Below are 22,356 nucleotides of genomic sequence, written 5' to 3' on the forward strand. Positions count from 1 at the left end.
TTGACATTCAGTTGAGGAGGGCGGGCGGGCTGCAGAAGTTGAATGACAAATAGGAGGTCTTCTTGCATGAAAGAAGGTGCAGCTTGCCTTTTCAGGTAAGAGAGAAAGAGGGTGACTCCACCTTGCGGCCCCCTCTCAGCACGAGTAAAACATTTTACAAAATGGTCACAGTTGCTGGCCCAACATTGTAAAGGGAAAAAACTCTTCGCCAGGTGACCTGTGGCCACAGCTGTGGCCAGGTAGGCAGAGGAAGGGGATGCAGAGTTTAAAAGTCTTCCTGGAGCACCCGCCTTCCCGTTGCTGCCTCCAGGCTGCCTCCAGGCTACTGCTTTTCTCCCAAAACTGCAGTCTGGTTGGAAAATTCCAGTTGGCAACTGATTGATGGTCTTAATTACTTCAATTGGCTACCCACTGCTTAAAGCTTGCACAAAAATGGCAGGATGGTGCCAGTAAACTGGCATGTCAGCCAACGGCACAAAATTACATGCCTGCCCACCTCAGCTCCTGCTCTATATGAGGGCCAGAATACTGCCCTCTTTCTGCTTGTTCAGTTGAATATAAAATATTTCATGGAAGAAGATCAGGGGAGTTCTGCCAACCTCTCAGTCAACATTTATCCTTCAAGCAACATCGCCAAAACATTGACCAGATTTTCGCACGCGTTGTGCGCGCATGATTTGGGGGCCTGGAAGATACCCGATATGTGCTTCATCCTGCGATTGCAACTGACGTGCTATTTCACACTGGCTGGCCCAGTATCTGGCAGCCAGCATGAAACACGTTGAGAGAGGCTCAGTGCTTCCAGTGGGCTGGGTGGGGGGTGGGTGGTGGGGGGTGGAGGTGGTGGGGGCGGGGGGTGGTGGAGAGAGGGCATGCTTCTGACTCCCACGTGCGACCATTGACTATAATGTGGTGCGACGACAGGACGACATTGGGGCATGCCTCTGACTTTTTCTCATGCAATTTCACACGAGGTCAGGTCGGGTTGGGCGCCACCCGCTGGAACTCCGTAAAATTCTAGCCATTGCAATTAACTTCTTTCATGGCTGTTCACAAAATGGTTGTTGTCTCTGCCTGTATGACAATAAATAATTCTCTCTCCTCATATGTTGACCCTTTGCATACTTGCTGTCATCAGAAGTCTTTTGATAAAAAAAAGTACCCTTGATTTCTCTGTCCTTGAAAATTACCACCCCATTCCTCTCTGGAATTCTTCGAAGTGTCGTCAGCTGCCAGCTATGTGCTCACATTTCTCCCAACTCCAGGTTTGAACTCTTGTGGTTTCCTCTGGAGTTCAGAAGAATAAATGGTGATTTCATGAGACACACAATATTCAGATGGGACTTGACAGGGACTTGACACTGAGAGGTTGTTTTCCCTAGTTGGGGAATCTGGAACATGAGGGCACAGTCTCACAATGAGGGGCGATCATTAAGGACTGAGATGAGGAGAAATTTCTTCACTCAAACGCTTATGGATCTTTGGAATTCTCTACCCCCAAAAGATTTTTGGATACTCCATCATTGAATATATTAAGCTGAGGTAGACCAATTTTTGTTTTCTCAGGAAATCAACAAATATGGGGAGCAGTTGGGAAAGTTGAGCTAGAAGATCAGCCATGATCACATTGAATGGAGGAGCAGGCTCAAGAGGCCATATGATCCACTTTTACTCTTATTTCTTATGTCCTTATAGTTTCCTTCCCTGCTACAGCACTAAGAATCCCTAAACAAAGTCACAGAGGTAATCTGTCTGGATTTCACTACAATGGCGATATTGGTGATTACCATAGGTTGGTCATCCAATGGTGGATTCATGCCACAAATTGCTAGAAATATAATTAAAATATGCTAGATTGTTTTGCTTTTGTTTATTCATAAAATGTTCAATGTCTGGACTTATTCCTTTTGCCTGTAGAGGACAGATCCCTGCATGAATATATGTTTTATATTTTTTTTTATTCATTCATGGGATGTGGGGGTTGCTGGGCCAGTATTTATTGCCCTTCCCTAGTTGCCCTTGAGAAGGTGATGGTGAGCTGGCTTCTTGAACGGCTGCAGTCCATGTAGTGTAGGTACAACCACAGTGCTGTTAGGCAGGGAGTTCCAGGATTTTGACCCAGTGACAGTGAAGGAATGGTGATATATTTCCAAGTCAGGATGCTGAGTGGCTTGCAGGGGAACTTCCAGATGGCGGTGTTCCAATGTGGCTGCTGCCCTTGTCCTTCTAGATGGTAGTGGTCGTATGTTTGGAAGGTGCTGTCTGAGGAGCCTTGGTGAGCTCCTGCAGTGCATCATCTGTACACACTGCTGCCGCTATGCGTCAGTGGTGGAGGGAATGAATGTTTGTGGATTGGGTGCCAATCAAGCGGGCTATTTTGTCCCGGATGGTGTGAAGATTTTTGAGTGTTGTTGGAGAGCACTCATCCAGGCAAGTGGAGAGTATTCCATCACACTTCTGACGTGTGTCTTGTAAGTGATGGACAGGCTTTGGGAAGTCAGGAGGTGAGTTACTCGCTGCAGGATCCCTAGCCTCTGTTCTGCTCTTAGAGCCACAGTATTTATATGGCTAGTCCAGTTCAGTTTCTGGTCAATGGTAATCCCCAGGATGTTGATAGTGGGGGAATCAGCGAAGGTAATGCCATTGAATGTCAAGACACGATGGTTAGATTCTCTCTTGTTGGAAATGGTCATTTCCTGGCACTTGTGTGGTATGAATGTTACTTGCCACTTGTCAGCCTCAGCCTGGATATTGTCCAGTTCTTAATGCATTTGCACCTGAACTGTTTCAGTACCTGAGGAGCCATGAATGGTGCTGAATATTGTGCAATCATCAGCGAACATCCTCACTTCTGACCTTATTTTGGAAGGAGGGTCATTCATGAAGCAACCGAAGATGGTTGGGCCTAGGACACTATGCTGAGGAACTTCTAGTGATGTCCTGGAACTGAGATGATTGACCTCCAACAACCACCTTCTTGTGTGCTAGATATGACCAGTGGTGACTTTTCCCCCTGACTCCAGTTTTGCTCGGGTTCCTTGATGGCACTTTTGGTCAAATGCTTCCATGATGTGAAGGGCAGTAAGTCTCACCTCACCTGAAGCTTCTAGCAAGCATGTGTGAGCACAGGGGACAATAGCTCCCTCATGCATTTGCCAGAGCAATGTCTCAACCAATCACAGCTGACTTGCCAACCAATCAACACCCGTTTTCATTTGAAGTCCCTTTGAAATTTGATGCTCTTGCATTCATTCTGATGAGTTCAAGATAGAAAGCTTCGACATTGTGTCTCTTTTTTTCAGTAATACTTGAGTTCTGTTCTACAAGTGACTACTTGTACACTAAGTTGAGGTAAATGGAGAAAGGACCAAAGGTGATCTTAGGAAACAATGTTTCATCAGTGAGCTTTTTGGATCTAGAATGCACTGCCCATGAGTGTGATGGGGGGGGCAGATTTAATTTTACCTCTCAGAAGGAAATTGGATAATTATCCAAAGTGGCAGGGTTTACAGGGGCATGGGAAGGGGCAGGGGAATGGCACTAGCTGAGTTGATCTTGTAGACAGCTGGCGTGAACACAACGAGTCAAATATCCTCCATCTACGCTGTAAGCAGTCACAGTATCACAGAATCACAGTGTAGAAGAGGCCCTTCGGCTCACCGAGTCTGCACCAACATGTGAGAAAAACCTGACCTACCTACTTAATCCCATTTACCAGCACGTGGCCCATAGCCTTGAATGTTATGATGTGCCAAGTGCTCATCCAGATACTTTTTAAAGGATGTGAGGCAACCTGCCTCCACCACCCTCGCAGGCAGCGCATTGCCGACCGTCACGACCCTCTGTGTAAAAACGTTTTTCCTCGCATCCCCGCTAAACCTCCTGCCCCTCACCTTGAACTTGTGTCCGCTCATGACAGACCCTTCAACTAAGGGGAACAGCTACTCCCTATCCACCCTGTCCATGTCCCTGAGAATCTTGTACACCTCGATCAGGTCGCCCGTCAGTCTTCTCTGCTCCAACGAAAACAATCCAAATCTATCCAACCTCCTTCATAACTTAAATGTTTCATCCCAGGCAACATCCTGGTGAATGTCCTCTGCACCCCCTCCAGTGCAATCACATCCTTCCTATAATGTGGCGTCCAGAACTGCACACAGTACTCCAGTTGTGGCCTCACCAAGGTTCGATACAAATCCAACATGATCTCCCTACTTTTGTAATCTATGCCATGATTGAAAAAGGCAAGTGTCCCATATGCCTTTCTCACCACCCCACTAACATGCCACTCAGCCTTCAGAGATCTATGGACACACACGCCAAGGTCCCTTTGTTGCTCAGAACTTCCTGGTGTCATGCCATTCATTGAATACTTCTTTGTCAAATTACTCCTTCCAAAATGTATCACCTCACACTTTTCAGGGTTAAATTCCATCTGCCACTTATCTGCCCATTTGACCATCCCGTCTATATCTTCCTGTAGCCCAAGACACTCAACCTTATTGTTAACCACCCAGCCAATCTTTGTGTCATCCACCATCTTACTAATCCTACCCCCCACATAGTCATCTATGTCGTTTATATAAATGACGAATAATAGGGGACCCAGCACAGATCCCTGTGGTACGCCATTGGACACTGGCTTCCAGTCATTAAAGCATCCTTCTGTGATCATCCTCTGTCTCTTACAACTAAGCCAATTTTGAATCCACCTTATCAAATTATCCTGTATCCCATATGCATTTGCCTTCTTTATAAGTTTCCCATGTGTGACCTTGTCAAATGTTTTGCTGAAATCCATATAAACTACATCAACTGCACTACCCTCATCTACACACCTGGTCACCTCCTCAAAAAATTTAATCAAATTTGTTAGGTATGACCTCCCTCTGACAAAGTCATGCTGACTATCCCTGATCAAATCTCACCTCTGCAAGTGGAGATAGATTCCCTCCTTCAGAAATTTCTCCAATAGTTTTCCTACAACTGATATGAGTTACACTGGTCTGTAGTTCCCTGGCTTATCTCTACAACCCTTCTTAAATAGCGGAACCACATTAGCTGTTCTCCAGTCCTCTGGCACCTCCCCTGCGGCCAGAGAGGAATTAAAGATTTGGGTCAGAGCCCCTGTGATCTCCTCCCTTTCCTCCCTCAGCAGTCTGGGACACAAATCATCTGGACCTGGAGATTTGTCCACTTTTAAGCCTGCCAACACCTCCAACACCTTGTCACTCCCAATATCAATTTTCTCAAGAACCTCACAGTCTCTCTCCCCGAGTTCCATATCTTCATCCTCATTCTCTTGGGTGAAGACGGATGTGAAGTATTCGTTCAACACTCTACCCACATCCTCTGGCTCCACCCATAGATTGCCCCCTTGGTCCCTAATAGGCCCTACTCTTTCCCTGGTTATCCTCTTCCCATTGATATACTTATAGAATATCTTGGGGTATTTCCTACTTTTACCAACCAGAGCTTTCTCATATCCTCTCTTTGCTCTCCTAATTACTTTCTTAAGTTCCAGCCTGCACTTTTTGTACTCCACTAATGCCTCCGCTGATTTGCTTCACTTGTACCTGCTAAAAGCCTCTCTTTTCCTTCTCATCGCATCCTGAATATCTCTGGTCATCCATGGTTCTCTGGACTTGTTACTCCTTCCTATCACCCTAGAGAGATCATGTTGAACCTGTACCCTCCCCATTTCCTTTTTGAATGCCCCCCACTGCTCGTCTATAGATTTCCCCACAAGTAACGGTTCCCAGTCTACCTTGGCCAGATCTTGACTTATTTTACTAAAATCCGCTCTCCCCCAATCCAGAACATTTTTTTGCAACTTGTCTATTTCTTTGTCCATAACAAGCTTAAATTGTACCATGTTGCGGTTGCTATCACTAAAATGCTCCCCCACCACCACCTCTGCCACCTGTCCAGCTTCATTCCCCAGAATTAGGTCCAGCACTGAGCCGTCCCTTGTTGGACCCTCTACATATTGACCTAAAAAGTTCTCCTGTACACATTTCAAGAAATCCACTCCATCAAGCCCTTAACACTATGTCTATTCCAAATAATGTTAGGAAAGTTGAAATCACCTAATATATTTACCCGATTGTTATTGTTTTTACACACCCCCGCAATTGTGCACATATTTGCTTCTCAATTTCTCACTGACTATCTGGGGGTCTATAATAAACACCTTGCAATGTGGCTGACCTTTTCTTATTCCTAAGCTTTAACCACAAAGTGTCATTTAATGCCTCCTCCAAGATATCATCTCTCCTTACTGCAGTAATGGACTCCTTAACTAATAATGCAATGCCTCCTCCTCTTTTACACCCTTCCCTGTCTCGCCTGAAGATTCTATATCTGGGAATGTTGAGCTGCCAATCCTGCCCCTCCCTCAACCACTTCTCAGTGATGGCAACTATATCACAATTCCACATGTCAATCCTTACCCTTAGCCCATCCGTTTTACCTGTAATACTCTTGGCATTAAAGTGGAGGCCATCCAGCCTTTCCTTTCTCCCTTGAAACTTAATGCAGCTGTACTCCCTCTGACTTGATTGTTTTACTATATTATGATGTGTCCCTATTCTGCAAACATTCTGTGTCCTCTTCCCCTGCCGAATTAGTTTAAATTCCTCCCAACAGCACTAGCAAACCTGCCTGCAAGGATGTTAGTCCCGCTCTGGTTCAGGTGTCGACCGTCCAACTTGTCCAGGTCCCACTATCCCCAGAAATGGTCCCAGTGATCCAGGATACTAAAACCCTCCCTCCTGCACCAGGTCTTAAGCCACGTATTCATCTGTGGTATTCTCCTATTTCTGAGCTCGCTAGCACGTGGCAATGGGAGTAATCTGGAGATTAGAACCCGAGAGGTCTTGCCTTTTAGTCTACTGCCTAATTCCCTGAATTCTTGATGCAAGACCTCATCCCACTTTCCACCTATGTCATTGGTACCAACATGTACCATGGCCTCTGCCTTATCACCCTCCCGCTTCAGAATGCCTTGCAGCCATTCAGTGAAATTCCGGACCCTGGCACCAGGGATGCAACACACCATCATGTTGACGGCCACAATAGCGCCTATCTGTTCCCCTGAATATGAAATCCCTGATTTCTATTGCTCTTCCTCTCTTCCTCCCGTCCTGTTCAGACAGGCTACTTGTGGTGCCAGAAGCTTGGCTCTGTCTGCACTCCCTGGAGGAACCAACGCCCTCATCAGCCTCCAAAATGGAATACCGATTTGCGAGCAGGACCCCAGGGGACTCCTGAATTACCTGCTTGTTTCTCTTGGAACTCACTGAATTGGTGGTCAATTAGGATCTCGCTTTTTAGTGCTTCCCACATTGAAGTATAAACAGTTTAACCCCGTCAATTTCCCTTGCTGGACACTTTGTAAACCTTGCTTCTCCTGTAACTCCATGTCTATCACAACATCCCTTGCTACTGTTCTACCTCCATTTTTCTGATCTGAATCTGACCTATCTGATCCTACTCCTGGTATCCCATCCTCCTGCCACACTAGTTTAAATACTCCCCAACAGAACTAGCAAAAGCCCCTGCAAGGACACTGGTCCCAGCTCTGCCTGGATGCAGCCTCTGGTTTGTACAAGTCCCACCTTCCCCAGAACCGGTCCCAGTACCTCAAGAATCTGAATCCCTCCCAGCTACACCATCTTTCAAGCCACGTGTTCATTCGGTCTATCCTCTTATTCCTGCTCTCGTTAGCACGTGGAACTGGAAGTAATCCTGAGATTACTACATTTGATGTACTGCATTTTAATTTATCTCCTAACTTCCTGTACTGAGCTTGCAGGTCCTCATCCCTTAGTTTACCTATGGTGTTGGTACCAATGTGTACCATGACCACTGGCTGTTTACCTTCCCTCCCCAGAATGTCCTGCAGCCGCTCCATGACATCCTGGAACATGGCATCAGGGGGGCAACATACCATCCTTGATTCAGGTTTGCGGCCACAGATGTGTCTGTCTATGCCCCTATCTATTGAATCCCCTATCACTATAGCCCTGCCACTTGGTTTCCATATGCCCCTCTGAGCAGCAGAGCCAACCACAGTGCCGTAGACTTGGCTGTTGCTGCTTGCCTCTGAGAGGCCATCCCCCACCAACAGAATCCAAAGCGGTATATCAGTTAGAGAGGGGGATGACCACAGGGGACGCCTGCACTACCTTCCTGAGTCTTTTACTGTTCCTGATGGTCACCCATTCTCTTTCTGCTTGTGTAATCTTCACCTGCGGTGTGACCACCTCGCTAAACATGCTATCCACAACTTGCTCAGCATCGTGGGTGCTTCACAATGAGTCCACCCACAGCTCTAGCTCCGAAATCCGGTTAGCTAGAAGCTGAATTTGGACACACCTTCCGCGTGCATTGTCACCAGGGACACTGGAAGCATCCCTCATTTCCCACATCCTGCAGGAGGAGCATATCACAGGTCTGAGTTGTCCTGCCATGAAATCCCTCTTGATTAAGCTAGTTACTCCCTTAGAAAACATGCTAGCTCAAGGCCTTATTTATAAGACCATAAGACATAGGAGCAGAAATTAGGCCATTCGGCCCATCGAGTCTGCTCCACCATTCAATCATGGCTGATAAGTTTATCAACCCCATTCTCCCACCTTCTCCCCATAACCTTTGATCCCCTTACCAATCAAGAACCTATCTATCTCGGTCTTAAATACATTCAATGACTGGCCTCCACAGCCTTCTGTGGCAATGAATTCCATAGATTCACCACTCTCTGGCTAAAGAAGCTTCTCCTTACCTCCATTCTAAAAGGTCTTCCCTTTACTCTGCGGCTGTGCCCTCGGGTCCTAGTCTCTCCTACTAGTGGAAACATCTTCCCCATGTGCACTCTATCCAGGCCTTTCAGGATTCTGTAAGTTTCAGTCAGATCCCCCTTCATCCTTCTAAACTCCATCGAGTATAGACCCAGAGTCCTCAAACGTTCCTCATATGTTAAGCCTTTCATTCCTGGGATCATTCTCGTGAACCTCCTCTGGACCCTCTCCAGCGCCAGAACATCCTTCCTGAGATACGGGGCCCAAAATTATGTTAGCTATGAACCTTGTTTCTTGACTAATTATACCTGTACAGTACTACTTTATACTTTTTTTTAAGCTCATACCTCAGTATTAAGCAATGAATTACTTTAATAGATTGAAAAAAAAAACTCACCAGGATTTACTCAGCTAATCAGATGCTTTTTTTTCAATCCACTTTCAGAAGAGTGTCCCTCGCAAGTCTGGTACACTCCTGAAGGTACTGCCTCTCCCTCTCTCTTTTTTTGGTTTAAGGAGGAGGGAGGGATGGAAACACTACAACAATGTAATGTTTGGAGCTATTCCATTCTTTGACAGTGGGTCCTCCTCGATCCCCTTCTGAGTTGCGGTGACTTCTCCCAGAATGCTTCTCGGTCACTTCTCACTACCGCCCTCTGTTGGATGCTCTTCCTCCTCCAAGGGTCCTTTTCCTTGATTCCCTTCTGAGTTGCGGTGACTGCGTCGACTTCTCCCAGAATGCTTCTCAGTCACTTCTCACTACCGTCCACTGTTGGACCCGACCTTACCCACTACTTACCAGTCATTACTTTCCATTGTCACCTTTACTGCTGCAGCAGGGCAAGACCACTCTCTGAAGATTTAAGAAGTTGGATAGCAAAGAAAAAATGCAAAGAGCACCTTTTCCCCTCTGCACCAAATTCCTGCTGCGTACCAAATTGCCAATACCCACGCTTACTTTGGCTGTGTCTCACTCAGGATGAGGTCTCTCCCTTGTTTGTGTGCAAGCATTCTGTTTTATTATATGATTCTAATAGGGAAAAGAAGGATGTTGAAAATCAGAAGTGTTTGAACAGGTTTTATTCATGTATTTTAAAGAAAGGAAAATGAAGTGGCACTTGCTGGCCTCAGCTCAATATGATTTGGTACTTCACCTTGATCTAACTTTTTTAATGCAGCAATCAAAAGCAGTGTCCAGTTTTAGATCTTGGTAGATAGGTCTACGGAGAAAGAAGAGAATGTAGTTCATGAGGGTACATAAAGCAAGGGGGCACAGAGCCTTTTAAAAGGGTGCAGCAAGAGTGGGCCGAACATGTAGTTCACTGGATGCTAGAGAAGGGGGTGGTTGTGAAGAAATGCAGAGGGAGGTGTCAACTATGATCAGCGATCACGTTCAAGTTTTAATTTTGTTTTAGTTATCCTTGCCCATCCATTTTAATGCTTATTCGTGTTAGTTATTCTTTATTATCTGCAGAAATAATACTAACACAATAGTAAAAAAGTAAAAGTAAAAAAATATAATTATTAAGACTGGACAGGACTATTTTCACACAAGCTTTCTGTACATATTTTTTATGAGGAAATCTGAAGCCCTTGAAGCAAATTTATAATGTCATCAGGACTCATAATTTACACTAGCATTATCTCAGCTTATTAAGTCTCATTCTTGACTAAAGCATTCTACCACTATTGAGCATGATATTTAATCAGATCATTAGAGCAGTTTGATCATCGGAATATATAATGAAGGACACAGGAACCATAGCGTTGTAGATGCTGGGTCCTTTATTACACCTTTCCATGATCCAGGTTTGTACCTCTCAATCTTTGCTCGGGTATAATTCTTTTAAATTTAGTGGTTCTGTTGCCTAAATGATATTAGCCTGTACAATATATGGTAGAAATCTATTTGCCTATGTAGACCACAAAAGCACAAACTTGAGTCTGGCCTCACCCTATGCCCATACGTGCACTTTTCTAGCACGGGTCATTAGATAACAGTTAAGAGTATGAACCCTTGCTGATTATATTATTAAATCATCAGTCATGATTTCTGATCTTATAAACAGTGTTATTTATTTTTTTAGTCATCGATGCTGTAACTAACCAGTGCTACCTGCAATTAAAAACAGAAAATGCTCGGAATACTCAGCAGGTCAGGTAGCATTTGTAACAATTGGGATCAGACCTGAGGGAAAGGAGTCCTGTAAGTTCAGAGAGAGGTTCGTAAGAATGAGTGAGGGCAGTAGAGAAATTCAGATGGTTGATGTTGTGCTCAAAATGCCAATGGAAAGATCAAAAGAGGGCAAGAGGCCTTAGGGAGGGGCAGAATGAAAATTCTGAAAACACTTGAGAGGGTCCGGGGCAGAATTTTCCCGTTGGAATGCGGGGGCGGGACCCGCACACCGACACATAAAATAACACACGCTGATGTTGGGCGAGTGTCCCGACATCCCTGCATGCCATCGTGACATTTCATTGGGCAGGCGCACAATGATATCCGATACGCACCCACCATTAATTAATGGGACACTTACTGCCCTTGAGATGCCAATCGACGACAATTTTTCGGCACCCATGCAATCTTCGGGTCGGCGCATGGGCACAACGGGCAGCCGGGTAGGACACATTTGTATAAACCGCATCCACGGGCGGGATGAGAGTGGGGTTGCGAGAGTGCTCTGTCAAATATTGATTTTTTTTTAAGTTACTGATACTTACCTGTGTGATCTGCAATACTTCAAAACGCATACCAGCTGCTTGGACTGGACTCACAGCCTTCAGGTCAGCACTCTGCAGTGAGGAATCTTTTTTGAGCCTGCATGTTTCAGGAAGCCTTCCCTTAGCCTGCGAATGGGAGCTAAACTCTCCACTGGAGGCACCTCCTCTGAGGAGGAAGGGAGGGCGAGAAGGGCGTGGGAGGCCAGGAGTACACATTCAGCCTCCAGGGGAGCCACCTTTGGGAGGTCATGCACAGGGGGCACAAGGCACAGGGTCAAGAGATAATCCAAGGCAGAAGGGGCCATAGAAGACACCACTATCCTGCTGCCAGGGTATACAGGCGACGAAGCAGCTCCCTCAGTATGTCGGAGGTGCAGTACCAAAGGAGGCTCTATCTCTCAAGGGAGACAGTCAACTATATCTGTCGGGCCTGAGATCTCCGCTAACTGTGTGGGTGGACACCCCATGCCAGTGGCTCTAAAGGTCACAGTTGCCCTCAAATTTTATACCTCTGGCTCCTTCCAGGGGTTGGTGGGTGATCTTTGCAGTGCCTCCCAATCAGTTGTCCATACTTGTGTCAATCATGTTACAGACACTCTCTTCAGGTGTGCATTGACCTTCATCCACTACCGTTGAGACCAGGCAAGCCAGACACAATGAGCCAGAGGCTTTTGCGGCCATTTCTGGCTTCCCCCACTTCCCGGGTGCAATCGACTGCACACATGTGGCCATCAAGGCGCCAGCAGGTGAGCCTGGTGCCTTCGTCAACAGGAAGGGCTTCCACTCCATTAACGTGCGGATAGTGTGTGATCACAGGATGCTGATTCTACAAGTCTGTGCCAGGTACCCAGGCAGCTCCATGACACCTACATCCTGAGACACCCACAGGTGCCGGGGCTCTTCAGTGCCCAGCCCGGCTTGGTGGATGGCCGCTGGGTGACAAGGGCTATCCCCTCAGAAGGTGACTCATGATGCCTCATGTGTCACTGATAGTGGTTGCTTGCTGCACTCTCCACAACCTTACGCTGGAAAGGAGAACACTGTGCACGATGAAGATGTAGATGCAGTGCCTGTGGCTGCACACGATGAGTCCAGCATTGAGTCCGAGGATGAAGACGCACAGTGAAATGCTGAGGGGGTAGACGCTGACCCGGGCATACTCCAGGGAGGCAGGGATACCCGGGAGGCTTTAATCCAATGAACCTTCAGCTAGCACACACTATGGACCTCCAGGACAAGCCTGGGCTACAGGCTTCATACTTGACACTAAGTGCCAAATCTGCCTGGATAGGAACATTAACTAATAACTAACAAATAAAGCTGAATGTCCTACAAATCACTCATAACGTTACTGGAAACCATCCACCTGCAGCAGAAAAGAGGCAACCTCAGCCATGGTGAAACAAAAACAGAATTACCTGGAAAAACTCAGCAGGTCTGGCAGCATCGGCGGAGAAGAAAAGAGTTGACGTTTCGAGTCCTCATGACCAAGTAAATGCATCATGTGTTATTGGACTGATCATGTGAACAAAGAAGGCCTGTAGCTCAGTCCCTCATCTGTGGGTCAGCTGGCTAATTTCTGCTAGGATGGTGGGGGAGTGCAATTGATCTCATTCCCTGAGTGATAGAGTAAATAATTGCTTACTCCTAGTTGTCACCAGAGATGGTCAAGAGATAGGGCTTATGGGAAGGGTCATGAGGACTCGAAACGTCAACTCTTTTCTTCTCCGCCGATGCTGCCAGACCTGCTGAGTTTTTCCAGGTAATTCTGTTTTTGTTTTGGATTTCCAGCATCCGCAGTTTTTTTGTTTTTAGCCATGGTGACATGTCTGAATTTAATATTACAACTAAAGGAACTGAAGAAAACAAAATGAGAAAGGTGTTAAAAATCACACCAACTCATAAAGACCTCATTGCGGGCCAACACAAAAGCAACAGTGATAAACCCATGGTTTGCCTAAGGTGTCTTATGTTTATGTTTTTGGGTACTACGTTTTGGTGCTGCCCCCTCGCAGGAAGTGACATCTGAGACAGCCTGCTCACTCTGCTGTCTTGTTTGCCTTGATGACCTTGGCGGCTGTCCTCTGCCCGTGGAGTCTGTGCTGGCCCCACCTGGAAGGGAGCTGCCAGTTCCACAACTGGCATCTCCCCAGTCATCGTAGCCCCACTGGATGCAATGGTCACTGGCAGAGGGGTGGAGGAGATGCTGCCCTCATCCAGAGTGCCCTGAGAGAAGCCCACAGAGACAACAGGCAGCTGCTGCACTGACATAAGGTCACTTCGGACCTCCCTGCTCACCGTAGAAGGATGGGCACCAAGCTGGGAAAGATGCCCAGACCATCTCCCACACTGGCACTGAGCAGCTGATGTCAATTCCAATGTGAGGGATAGCTGGTCTGAGAGCTTCCCAGGAAGCTGTCATTGGTCTCCTGGAGGAACCTCCCCACGAGAGTCACCATTCTCTCCATGGAGGACGCATGGCGCTCAGCCATGAGGCTCATTGCATCAGCATAGGCTCCCCCACCATGGACACCAAGCCAAGCATAGCCTCATGTATCGCAGATGCTCCCGCACACCCTGCCGCATTTCCTGCATATTCTGCATCGCGGACTACTCCAGAGCCACATCATTAGCCACTGACCAAGCATGTGCCTGGTCCCCTGTAGTCCTCCAATTGCTGGCGCCATGGGCACTCTCTGTCTCTGCCAGCTCCTCCAGGGACTGTGAAGTGCCCTCAAGGCTGTGCCCCGCAACACTAGCTGATGTTCTAATTCCCACCGGGGTGCTAATATCTGCACTGGTGCCTGCCTGGCAGAGATGGTGGGATGCTGGTGAGTCCGTGACTTCAGGGCCCTCAGGTGTGAGAGGGGACCTCTGCTGCTCTTCCTCCCGGCCCTGCTCCGCTGATGCTGAAAAGAAGAACAAGGACATTGGATCAGTTAACGTGGAGACAATGACAAAGTGCATCCCTGCCCCCCGGATCATTATGCACTCATCCTTCCATAAGCAATGGTCAAGCCATGTTGCAAACTTCAATCACTGAACATACAGCACAGCCATGGCTGTTGGAAAAACAATGATGACCTCAGTGCTGGGCAAACATAACCGCCTGTGGAACTCCAGCCTCACTGACACCGGTGGACCTGGGCGCATGGCACCTCTCTAAATCTAGCACCTCCTGCTGGAAGCAGCTGAGAATCGTCTACTGGGCCAGCCCTCTGCCAGTCCTCACCTGCTCGGCTGCATTATGTGCATTTTTCTCCTGAAAAGGAGAGAAGAGCATTGATTAGTGCTACTTGTACCTGGACTCTCTTTGTGGACGGCCCGCCCCAGCCAGAGTGGGACATTGCAGGGCTCTAGTCCCTCCTCACCCCATTGCTGCCAAACACTCACACAAAGATGCTCGGCTTGTCCCTCCACCTCCCACTCCCTTGGCCAAATGCTACATCGCATTAGGCAGCACATGGTATAACCGTCCATAGCAAGGAGGTACGAGCACGTGGAGCACAGAGGACAGAAGATCGATTGGTGCCACGCCACCTTGAATCTCCCCTCCCAGCATATCATCACCCTGACTTTGACATGTCCTGGAGTTCCAGCACTGCGCCTAGGTGCAGCTCCTCCAGGTTTCCCCCAACACAGTAATGTGGGTCTCAGTGTACTACATGCTGCAGGTGCAGAACCCATCTCTTCACCACCCTCTCAGGGTGACCTCGGCATGGGCAATATCTACCGGCCCGCCCAGCCAAGGGCACATGCCACTTCCTCCCGGGCACATTTAGTCATGTGGTGGGGGGGGGGGGGGGGGGGGGGGGGGGGGGAGGGGGGGCCCTCCTCCTCCTCCTCCTCCTCCTCCTCCTCCTCCCATCCAAGGATACGAGCACCTCCCATCATGCTGCCACCTCCTTGAGGAGGGCAGCAAAGCAGCCAAAAACGAGGGGCACAGTGCCCCCCCTTGCCCTAACCCCCTGCCTGGCCTGCGGTACTCTGGGGAGATCTTCCAATGGCCATGATTCGCAGCCTTTGAAAGGCTGCAGCAGCTTTTTAAAACAGGCCACTGGGTTGCCATTGGACCCAGCAGTCATTGCAGTCCCGCCGACGCCCACCCTCTCCCGCTGACCCCGGGAGCCGCAATCCACACTTGGCGGACCTTAATTGGCCCGCTGGTGTAAAATGGCGGTGATCCGGTCCACGCCCACTCCTACACCACCCGCCTGACAAGCAGAAAATTCTGCCCCGTGTGTGGCAGAAAGATGCCTAGCCAGAGAAGTGGGCACCGAGGCAATGCTGATGGAAGAGGAGCTCATCATCATGTCAAGCTTGAAATTTATTGCAGTGGGAGGTAAGGCGTTGAAGCTGAGACCTTTGCTGAGAACTGATTGTTTGAGGTCAGAGAGGGGTAGGTTAGAGGTGATGGTGAAAACACAAACAAAGGGTGAGATTGGAAGGAGGAATGCGATCAGAGGAAGGTGAAGCAGAAGAGGATCAGGAGGTACAAGGCATCCAAGAGTTGTTGAAGCTTGTAGTCCTTGACACTTGAAAGTGTTACATGCAAAGTATCCTTTGTCCTTATAAGGCAATATGGTGCACTACTCCATGTTTCTTTGTATGTTCTGGGTAATTCAGAGAATAAGACTGTATGGTCATGTTTTTCAGCCATTTGTACTAATCTGGTTTTTCATTTTAAATTTGTTATTTACACACTCTTCTTTATTGCAACCATGCTCCATTCAACAACCATAACTTGCATTCATGTAGTACGTTTAACATGCAGTAGTATGTCTTGTGGGAGAATTTAGAACTAGGGGTCACTGTTTAAAAATAAGAGGTCGTCCACTTACTACAGGGCTGAGAAGAATTTTTTGCTCTCAGACGGTCTTGAGTCTTTGGAACTCTCTTCCTGAAAAAGCGGTGGAAGCAGAGTCTTTGAATATTTTTAAGGCAGAGGTGGATAGATTCTTGGTAAGCAAGAGGGTGATAGGTTATCGGGTTAGGCAGGATGCAAATTTGAGGTTACTATCAGATCAGTCATGACCTTATTAAATGGCAGAGCAGGCTCAATGGGCCCAATGACCTACTCCTGTTCCTTGTTCGTATGTTGTAGCAAAATGTCCCAAAATGACTGACAGGGTTTTTATGATTCTAAATTTGACACAAAGTCACATAAAGAGATGTCAGGAGAGGTGACCAAAAGCTTGGTCAAAGAGCTAGATTTTAAGGAAAAACTCAAAGGTGAAGAGATTTAGGGAGGGAATTCCAGCGTGTCAAGCCTAGGCAGCTGAAGGCATGGCCACTGATTTTGACCATTGATTAAGCAGTGAAAATGAAGCTTGCTCAAGAGTGCTGAATTGGAGGATTGCAGTTATATCGGAGGGTCATAGGGCTGGAGCAAATTACTTGATATATGGAGGGTGTGAAGTCACTAAAGGATTTGAAAATCAGCTGAGTAAATGGTGTCTCAGGCTTCTTCCAACACCATTCTTGAGCTTTTTTCTACTTCTTTAACCTGCCCTGCCACCTTCGACAATTTGTACACACACATATACTCCCAGTTTGTTCCTGCACCCCTCTTTAGAATTGCACCTGCCTGGAGGGAGAGAGGTGATGATGTGTCATATTTGCTTAAAACAAAAGAAAGAACAGGAGACACGTGTTTGAAGTTGTATAGGGAGTGGCAAGATGGCATATCTGCTCAATTGTCTCAAGGGGGACGTTTGGTTGAAGATTGGTTCATTGTCTCTATGGGGTTTGTGAATTAACTTCTAAGGGGAAAAGCTAACAGAAGGTATATTTACACCCAATTACATATTAAACACAGAATGTTGGATAAAGAAAGTCATCTAAAAAGAAAAGTGTAAAACATGCAGTGGGGTATTTTCTTAGGGGGTCTCACAATTGCATCCTTTATTTTATAATGCCTCCCTTTGTCTTCCTCCAAAGTTTATCACTTCAAACTTCTCGGCATTAAATTTTATCTGCCATGTGTCTGCTAATTCTACCAGCTTCTCTATGCCCCCTTGAAACCCATCACTATCCTCCTCACAGTTCACTTGGCGGGGAGAAAGAAGAACATCTCATGTACCCTTAATTTGCTGCACCTTTGAAAATCTGGATATGCTTATTTTTTTATAAAGCAGAAAGCAACATTTGTTTCCAAACACAGTTAACACAAGTGTTTTTTTTATGAAGCTGTTGCTAGGAAAGGGGAGGAGATTGAATTAAAATGGCTGATTAGATTTCAGCTGGACATGTTTTTTATCTGGATCTTTGAAATCCGGTGTGATAAACAATGTGAGTTTTCTAAAAGTCTATATCCAGGACTACCCCTCTATCTTGCCCTCCCCCCTCACCCATTTTGATATACATTTACTGTTTTTTTAAATTTACTTATTAGATTCTGATTCTACATCACTTCTGATCCTGCCCATAGATCTGTAGTTTACGAGTCTTGCCTTGAGCCATCTTCAAGTATTTTTCCTCCTTGTTCATCCATCAAAAACACTTGTCACAGCATTGGTCATGCCAACCGTATGGAGTTCCTGGTGATTTCACAGGTTAAAAGTTAATAAGCTGGTCTGAAGCTAGTTAGTAGTGAGACCTGAATCCTTGTTCAGCTAATGATATGACAGTAGATTATTCAGTTGCCAACCAATTAATTCCAAAATTGTGCATTTCAGTTATTGTTGAGTAAATGATATAATAGTAGCTCCATCTTTGAACCTGTTTTGAATGTTTGACTGATGATCTTACATTGTCTTCAAGTTAAAAATCCATGAAAGTGTGGCAACAAATCTGAAATGTGAACTTGACATTTTATTCCTATTAATTTAACTCTATACTGAATTGAATTGATGTGCTACAGTTGAAACATTATAGCTGCTATTTGTCACTGTTACAGGCATAGTGATTTAGAAACAGACAGATGGAAGAAGCACAGCAGTGAACCTTTACTAGGCCTCACTAAAAATACCAAAGCTGTGAAAAATGTTAGTTCAACTCCAAATGAAATGTATAACAATAGGGTTTAACTATTTGGGTAGGAGGGCCCCAAAGGAAATTCCCAGCATTTACCTTTATATGTTAGAGAAGCTGTAGGGGAGGAGGGACATCAGAACCCCTAGCCACTGGAGCTAGTTACAAATTAAAGTTTATTTCACCAATGGCATGGCTACATTGCAAACAAGTAAGCAGAAAGCTGTATTTATGTTTTTGTTATTCTATCTGTAAGGCAGCTGCAGGGAACAATTTAAACACTTTTATGAAACATTAATGTCTGACATTATGGTTCTCTAAAGTTGACCTCAATTTTAAGCCATAGATCGTCCCACTTGTTTTCTACACTAATTGAGCATGATTCATCTCTGTATGAAGATTGATAAAATGCATGAGAATATTATTTACTTAACCCTCTTTGAACATTGTTTAAATTCCATATAAAGTATTTCTTAATCGTTTTTTTTTGAGTAATCAACCAGAGTAAAGGAAAGTACCAAGGTTGAAAACAGTTGACATGAATCAGGATGTAGTGATTGGATGGTTACAATTACTGTATAGAATACTGTACATGATGACTTAACTGACATGGAGTGGGGAGAACTGAGGCACACTGAAGCATTGCAATAGGGTATAGGCTGGATAGTACAATGTTTAATTTATGTTGAAAACTGTTAATTAACACATGTTGGAAGTAGGAATTGTAATGTAAGGTCTGGCACATACAGAGTTAATGTGGGACTGAGTACAATACCGCCCACACATTAATGTAAGAAGGCACATGACCCAGACCCAAGGTTCAGTGTGGTGTTAAGCAGAGATGGGTAAAGACCTAACCATGGAGACAGCTCCTAGCCTGTACCCTTTACTGTACATTTGTAAATTATTCTAGTTGTTAATAAAGACTTACAGCTAACCTATTGAAGACTATGAAGACTTTTCTAAGACACACCGTTCTGTAACCAACACCCTTCCAACATAGTGGCAGCTGGGTTTCAAGAACTCTCAATCTTGCTAAAATACTGAAACAAGCCAAGATGCTAGAAGACTAAGAAAAAGCTTCAACAAAATTTCTGACCTGAGAAAAGTTCCCAACAGAAGCTGAAGAGATAGAGAAAATTCACTACAAAACCACTCCAGAGAAAAGACCTGGAAGCTGAAGGCAGAGATTTTTACTAAAGCAGAAAATTCCATTGAATCTTTCTTGGATGTCTAGCTTCACAATGCAGAGTCCATAGAGACTGCAAAGGTGAGCCAAATCTTATAAAGTTCTAGGCTGCAGCTGGTCCTGAGAACCCTTTCGCTAATTCAGTGTCAGAGGTGTCATTGAAGGAAAGACCATTACCAAAACCTGATTCCCCAGCCTGAACCTCGACATGTGGCTTCCAAATTTAAAAAAATAATTATTTAAATCCCTGAGGAATGTTGCAAGTGTCCAGCTTAGAAAATGGTAAGTATAACTTTAAATTCAAACATCTTTACTCATCATAGCAAACCGCAGGACAAAAGAACTCAGCGCACAGCCAATCCAGGCAGCCATTGCTAAATTCTTTTCTTCAAGAAGCAGGCCATCACAATTTTGCAGAGCCCGCCAAAACCGGTAAGCGCGGGATATCCCTTTGTCTCGGAATCAACGGCCACAATACCTTGAAACCCAGGAAAACTCTAGAGAAACTTTTAAAAAGTACTGAAGGCAGAGCAAGAAATTGCCTTCCAGCACAATTCTCTGATTTCAAAAAGGTCTTATATGGCCCAAACCTCATATTTTGAAGCATTTCTGTAGAGTTAAAAGTTTGAAAGAGGGTTACTGTATAGCCATTCTTAAAAGGACAATGACATTTAAAGCTACAACTGAAAAAAAGCAGAGAGAAAAGCAGTTACTCTGCAGCCATTCTAAAAAAGCAATGACATTTAAAACCGTAATTACATCAAAATATTAAATGACTATGGATCAAAAATCCAAATTACTAGATCAGTTTGGACTTATCCAAGGGCCAAACCCAATGGGAAATGGGGCATCTTTGAGAAGCAAATTTTCATATTACTGGAGTACATCAGGTCTCAGTAAAAATCAGATTACTGCATTTTTATATTGGTTTGGTAATCTTACAAATTGCACTATCTTAATTCAAGGCATTAATTAATCTGCAACCAGCCTGAGGAACTATTGATGAATATTTTAGTCTTCAAGTTGAGGAGAGTGTAGAGCTTAAAAAGAGGCACAGAAAACCCCCAGCAAAGCAACAAAAGGGTAATAAGACAGTAACCGAACAAACTGTAATAGGGCACCAGAGAGGGAGGGAGCTTTCCAGAAGTCCCAAAGGAATACCATTTTGAAGACCCCGACATATTTCCAGAATGAAGAAAACATCCAGGCAGAACAAGAAAAAGCAGAAATAAAATCAGAAGATGTTCGTGTCAAAGCTGAACTGGAAGATTTGAAGTGCATGTTTCAAGCTAAGTATATACCTTTGAAAATACACAACAAACTAAAGTCTTCAATGAACCAAACTTTTCAAATCCTGAACAAACAAATATCAGAGAAGCCACAAAGGCACCAAAAAGCGTCCCTCAATTCTGTGGCTGGAAAATCAAATTGAGAGTTAGGAAAACTTGACCAGCTGTACAGCCAGGCGCAACAGCAGGCAGAAAAGATATTCAAAGAAGTTGCTGCCTTAAAAGACTATTTGAGGAGCCAGTATATACGCCTGGAAAAACATGGGAGTTAAAAAAGACTACTTTAGGAAAAGCTTTATTAAAGCTATCAGTAGTGACAAAGCAATACACTGAAATGCAGAGAGAGAAGACAAGAGCTGAACTAGAAAATAAACAGTTGAAAGAACAGTTAATTGTCTTTCAGGATCAAATTCAAAAACAGTGCATTACCCTTCAGCAACATGACGGAATAAAGAGTACCTTGAGCAGCAGAATGGCAAAACAGCGGAACAAACTCAATGAGGCTCTGGTAAATTACAGGAAAACTCAAGACGAAGTAATTGAGTTTTGAAACAGAAAGGAAAACCCTTTGAAAAACCTTCACATAATATAAGGATCCTTCAGGTCAGTGTTTATCCCTCTGCAACATTATGAAGTGAAACAAAATGAATTTAATGCCACTTTGAAAGGACTGAAGAACCAGTTGGCAGAGAAGACTCAGGAATGTTCTATATTCCAGGAGGAAGCCGAGAGGTACAAGAAAGAGACTGCAGTGCTGAAGAAAACAGTTTCACATTTGGAAGAAACTTTGGAAAAACATTACATTTTCAAAGAGATTACAAAGAGGCAAAAATCAAGGACATAAAATGGCAAGCAAAGATAGAAGTTCTCACAAGAGTGTAAGGTGTCTCAAAAACAGTTGGCAGGAGTGCATTTACAGAATGTGAGCTGGAAGGATAGCACAAAGTAATTATACTCTGCCAAGGAAAACTGATCACTGTCATGAATCAACTTTCAGGTGCAAAAGATGAGTTTGTTAAGGAAAAACAAAAACTGCTGAGAACACTGGGGTGTCACTCACAGGAAGTAAGCCAGTTGAAAGAGGACTTAAAACACTTAAGTTATGAACTTGTACACACAAATTCAACAAAGATAGACCTTCAATTAAAACTTCAAATTAAAGCATCAAATGTCCCAACATTGTGAGAATACCTGAAAGCAGAATTAATAACCAAACTGATTAAATAGTTGAACTCCGATCCAACCTGAACAATATTATGGATGAAATACATAGCGTGGAAGAGGAAATCCAGACTTTGAAAATGGTGAAGAAGAAGTCTAAGAAACACATGGAGGATCTAATGAATGAACTGAAAGAGTCTAAACAGCAGTCAGTGACCAGGCA

General features: G+C 45.1%; 1 protein-coding gene across 8 annotated transcripts in view; it reads left to right on the top strand.

Moving 5' to 3' along the window:
• Positions 1-22,356, top strand: part of ctnna2 (catenin (cadherin-associated protein), alpha 2) — a 1,471,852-nt gene that overhangs the window by 666,702 nt on the left and 782,794 nt on the right. The window contains exon 8 of one of the 8 annotated variants that reach the window (XM_041198115.1): positions 19,005-19,016. The exons of the other annotated variants lie outside the window; for them this stretch is intronic. Coding sequence (XP_041054049.1) covers positions 19,005-19,016 — 12 coding nt within the window. The remainder of the gene's footprint in view (positions 1-19,004; positions 19,017-22,356) is intronic. 8 annotated transcript variants of the gene reach the window in all.

This window comes from Carcharodon carcharias, chromosome 1 (assembly GCF_017639515.1).
Source record: "Carcharodon carcharias isolate sCarCar2 chromosome 1, sCarCar2.pri, whole genome shotgun sequence".
Lineage (NCBI taxonomy): Eukaryota > Metazoa > Chordata > Chondrichthyes > Lamniformes > Lamnidae > Carcharodon > Carcharodon carcharias.